The sequence below is a fragment of the Dipodomys ordii genome, unplaced genomic scaffold, assembly GCF_000151885.1.
Source record: "Dipodomys ordii isolate 6190 unplaced genomic scaffold, Dord_2.0 Scaffold108, whole genome shotgun sequence".
In the NCBI taxonomy this organism is placed as follows: Eukaryota; Metazoa; Chordata; class Mammalia; order Rodentia; family Heteromyidae; genus Dipodomys; species Dipodomys ordii.
This window is the reverse complement of record NW_012267324.1, coordinates 855,279-860,044: the sequence shown is the minus strand read 5'-3', so window position 1 is coordinate 860,044 and position 4,766 is coordinate 855,279. Positions and strand designations below refer to the sequence as shown.

Below are 4,766 nucleotides of genomic sequence, written 5' to 3'. Positions count from 1 at the left end.
CTGTGGCTCAAGTGGTAGAGCGCTCACCTTGAGCTGAAGAGCTGAGGGACAGCACCAGGCCCAGAGTTTAGGCCCTGGAGAGCCCAGGCCCCGCTCAGGTGCAGCATGAAGAGGAGGTGGTGATATGAACATAAAAATGGGATAGAAGTAAGCATTAGGACTCTGAAGACAAAACGCATGGTACCAGGGGTGGGGGCGGTGGGCAGCGCCAGCCTAGCGTGTACCAGGCCCCGGTTCCATCCCCAGGACTAGAAAATAAACGAATTGGTGGGGAGTGACAAGTATGAGAGTGGAGATGGATACTGATCCTGCATCCCTAGCACTTGTGATCTCATGAACCTACTTAGATACGACTAGACTTCCTGCTTTTATTCTTCTATTTTGAAACTATGGTCTTGTTATGGTGACTCTTCTTTGGTGTATATGTGTGAGTGATTGTGTGTGTGTATGTGTCAGTCAGTCCTGGGTGCTGTCCCTTAAGTTTTCTTTTCTTTTTTTTGGGTCCGGTCGTGGGGCTTGAACTCTGGGCCTGGGCACTGTCCCTCAGCTCTTCAGCTCAAGGCCAGCGCTCTACCACTTGAGCCACAGCACCACTTCCAGCTTTTTTCTTTTTCTTATGTGGTGCTGAGGAATCGAACCCAGGGCCTCATGCATGCAAGGCAAACACTCTACCACTGAGCCACCTTCCCAGCTCCCATCCTTGAACTCTTAAAAACAACAGTTTTGCCAGGCACTGGTGGCTCACGCCTGTCATCCTAGCTACTCAGGAGGTTGAGATCTGAGGATCGAGGTTCAAAGCCACCCCTGGCAGGAAAGTCCGTGAGACTCTTCTCTCCAATAAACCATCGGAAAACTGGAAGTGGTGCAGTGGCTCAAGGGGTAGAGCACTTGCCTTGAGCTGAAGAGCTGAGGGACAGCACATAGGGCTAGAGTTCAAGCCCCAGGGCAGACAACTTACCCATAGCAGTAAGTTCAATGTCCGTCCTACAACGACCATAAAATAAAACGAAGGCAGAAACAGGACCACCGTGGGCTCCTAGGGACGCTGGCATATGTGTAGGTAGCGTAGCCACCTCACAGCGTCCCCCGCCTCAGTTTCCCCCCCTGGCGGCCAAAAGACTTCTGTGATCAGAGGTGACCAGGCCCTTTTGAGGACTTCCTCTTTCCATACAAATGCTGCACCTGCTGGTGTGCTGAGCGCCGGCGTGGTGCGGGAGCTGGAGGGGGCAGCTGCATAGCCAGGCTGCGGCGGGCCGGTGGGCCCTGTGGTGATCCCAGGCACCTCCCGCCCCGGCCTCCAGGAGCCGTGGAGTTGTCTCGGCGCCACCCTGCGGCCTCCTGGCTTTGCGCTATGCTGCACTGCTTCGGGAGTTACATCCTGGCCGACCTGCTCCTGGGAGAGCCGGTGATCGACTACTTCAGCAACAACTCCAGCGTGCTGCTGGCCTCTGCCGTCTGGTATGTGGGGGGGGGGGGGACGACCATCTCGGCCCCAGAAACATTCCCCCCCACTCCGGGATGGCCTGGGGGTTCCCCTCACCCCGCCTGCTGCTGTCCACAGGTACTTGATTTTCTTCTGCCCGCTGGACCTGTTCTACAAGTGTGTGTGCTTCCTGCCCGTGAAGCTCATCTTCGTGGCCATGAAGGAGGTGGTGAGAGTCCGCAAGATCGCCGTGGGTATCCACCACGCCCACCACCACTACCACCACGGCTGGTTCATCATGATCGCCACAGGCTGGGTCAAAGGTGAGCCGGACCGGGCACAGCCCCTCCCAGGAATCGTCCTGGGCAGGTGCCAGCCGCTCCCCTCTGTGATCCCAGCCGATCGGGAGGCTGAGAAGGGGAGGATTCTGGTCTGAGGCCAACTCAGGTTTCATAGCCTGTCACCCAGCTACCCAGGAGGCTGAGATCTGAGGATCACAGTTCAAAGCCAGCCTGGGCAGGAAATTCTGTGAGACTCTTATCTCCAATAAACCACCAAAATACTGGAAGTGGCGCTGTGGCTCAAGTGGTAGAGCGCTCGCCTTGAGCTGAAGAGCTGAGGGACAGTGCCCAGGCCCAGAGCTCAAGCCCCACAACTGACAATTCATTCATTAATTAAAGTAAAACAGACTAGGCAGATGGATGTCCAGGTGCATGCCCAAGCAAGAAGGGAGACCCACATCTCAAAAGCAGCCGGTGTAAGCCTGGGCCAGAGGTGTGGTTCAGCAGCTGAGCACCTGCCTGAAGCCCCTGATAGTTTTCCCAGCTCAGCCCTGCACTCCCCGCCCTGTCCTGTCCGGCAGGCTCTGGGGTCGCCCTCCTGTCCAGCGTGGAGCAGCTGCTCCGGGGCGTGTGGAAGCCGGAGACGAATGAGATTCTGCACATGTCCTTGTGAGTACTGTCCCCTCCTCTCCCCTCCCCCTGTGTGCCAGAGGAGCCCTCCCTGAGTTAGGGCCTCAGCCCCTGACTGCCTTGTAGAAGCTTCCAGAGACTCTGGCTGGGGAAACACACACTGGGGCCACAGTTCAGCCAGGGAGAGCTGCAGAGGGGAAGGGCACATTTGATTTGGGTTTTGACGGGTAAGTAGGAGCTTTTGGTTCATCCTTGCTGCTTAGGTAGCTGAGATGTGAGGACTGTGGTTCGAAACCAACCAGGGCAGGGAAGTCTGTGAGACTTTGGTCTCTAATGAACCAACAAGAAGCTAGAAGTGGGTCTATGGTTCCAGTGATAGAGCAAAAAATAAAGAATGAAAACTAAGGTATCCCACCCAGGGCCTGAGTTCAAAACCCAGGACAGACAGAGAGACAGACAGAGAAGTGAGCAGACTTCCATCCAAGCTCACCAGAGTGACCTGTGTGTCCTGGTGACCCCTCACAGACCCAACGCGTGGGCACACCGCCAGGGTCTCTGGTGCCTGTGGAGGCCCAGGTACATGCTGCTCGGCCGGGCCAGAGATGCAGGACCCTCAGTGCCCAGAGCGTCAGGGAAACTTCCGGAAGCTGAGCCCAGGCTAGGTCTTTCTTTGTGCCAGGTTATCCCAGGTTAACCCACCTGTCTGCTTCCTACTGCAGCTGGGCCTGGGGCGGGGGGGGGGGTCGGCCGGGGACTGCCCCGGTCACTGCGTCCACCCCCACAGCCCCACCAAGGCCAGCCTGTACGGTGCCGTCCTGTTCACCCTGCAGCAGACGCGCTGGCTGCCCGTGTCCAAGGCCAGCCTCATCTTCCTCTTCACCATGTTCATGGTGTCCTGCAAAGTAAGCCACTGGGGCCTCCTCCCGGCTGGGGGGGGCGCCCGCAGGGGGGCTCCGGGGAGGCCTGCAGGTGCAGGGCCCCACCCACGTAAGGCTGGGGGGCCAGTGCCTCAGGTGCGGAGACCAGAGGGAGGAAAGGCTGGGAGCTGCCGGGTATGGTAGCACCTGCCTGGAATCCTAGCCCTGGGGAAGTGCAAACCAGAGAATGGAGAGTTTGAGCCAGCCTGAGGTGGACATAGTGAGACTCTGTCAAAAATGTGAGAGCTAGGGCTGGGCTGTAGCTCTGTGGCAAAGCACTTGCCTAGCAAGTGCAGTGTCCTGGGTCCAATCCCCAGGACCAAAAAAAAAAAAAAAAAAGACAGAAAAAATAAAGCTAAACAAAAAATGTAAGAGCCAGGTGCTGGCGGCTGCCGCCTGACATCCCAGCCACTCAGGAGGCTGAGATCAGAGGATCAAGGTTCAAAGCCAGCCCGGTCAGTCAAGTTCCTGAGACTCTTGTCTCCAATCAACAAGCAGAACACCAGAAGTAGAGCTGTGGCTCAAGGGGTAGAGCACTAGCTTGGAGCAGAAAAGCTCAGGGACTGCGCCCAGGCCCCGAGTTCAAGCTCCAGGACTGACTGTCCAGGTGTTCCTGGCTGGGGGATTGATTTACAGACCCTCACTGTGTGCTGGTGTCGTAGGGGCCGATTCCTGTGCCAGATGTGCTGGGATTACAGGCGTGAACCACCACACCCAGCCGAGCTACCCCGTTTTGGTTTTGGTTTGGGTTTTTTATGGTGCTGGAGATTGAACCCAGGACCTAGGGTGTATTAGAAAGCATACTGCCTCTGGTCCATCTGCACCCCAGACCACCTGTGGGCCCTGATGAACTGGTCACCGCCAACAGGGTATAGGGAGGACTCCTGGGGACCAGTCCACCAACTGGTCCCAGGGCTGCCCCCAGAACTGGCCAGCTGGGGAGTTAGCTGGGGTCCTGCGGTGCATGCAGGGCCAGGCCACCTCTGTGACTCCTGCTCCCCTCTCCTCCCCTTCTCCCCCCTCCACGGCCCCTCCACCTCCGCCTTGCAGGTGTTCCTCACAGCCACTCACTCGCACAGCTGTCCATTCGACGTCCTGGAGGCCTACGTCTGCCCCGTGCTGTTTGGGGGTTCCTGGGGCAGTGGCGACCATCACCATGACAACCACGGGGCTGCCCACAGTGGCGGTGGCGGTGTCCACGGGGTGGGGCCTGGCCCCCAGCATTCCCCTCTGCCCAGGTCCAAGGAGGAGCTGAGCGAGGGCTCCAGGAAGAAGAAAACCAAGAAGGCGGATTAGGGGGTGTGGGGAGGGGAGCAGCCCCACACCCAGGACCCCTCCCCCCATCCGGACAGGGTGGGGAGCCTCCTGCTCCCCACCTGGCCTGATGTGGGGCTCAGTGGCATGAAGGACTTCCATGGGAATGGAGTCTCTCTCTGTCACTAGCCCCCCTTCCTCTCCCCTCTCTCCCCTCTCCTCTCTGCCCTCCCCTCTCTCCCCTCTCTCCCCTCTCCTCTC

General features: G+C 58.3%; 1 protein-coding gene across 1 annotated transcript in view; it reads left to right on the top strand.

The window, feature by feature from the left end:
• Positions 1-4,582, top strand: part of Tmem38a (transmembrane protein 38A) — a 16,753-nt gene extending 12,171 nt beyond the window's left edge. The window contains exons 2-6 of the mRNA XM_013028297.1: positions 1,279-1,458; positions 1,562-1,746; positions 2,286-2,373; positions 3,119-3,236; positions 4,302-4,582. Of these exons, the coding sequence (XP_012883751.1) occupies positions 1,279-1,458; positions 1,562-1,746; positions 2,286-2,373; positions 3,119-3,236; positions 4,302-4,547 (817 nt within the window). The 3' untranslated portion in view covers positions 4,548-4,582. The remainder of the gene's footprint in view (positions 1-1,278; positions 1,459-1,561; positions 1,747-2,285; positions 2,374-3,118; positions 3,237-4,301) is intronic.
• The last annotated feature ends 184 nt before the right edge of the window (positions 4,583-4,766 follow it).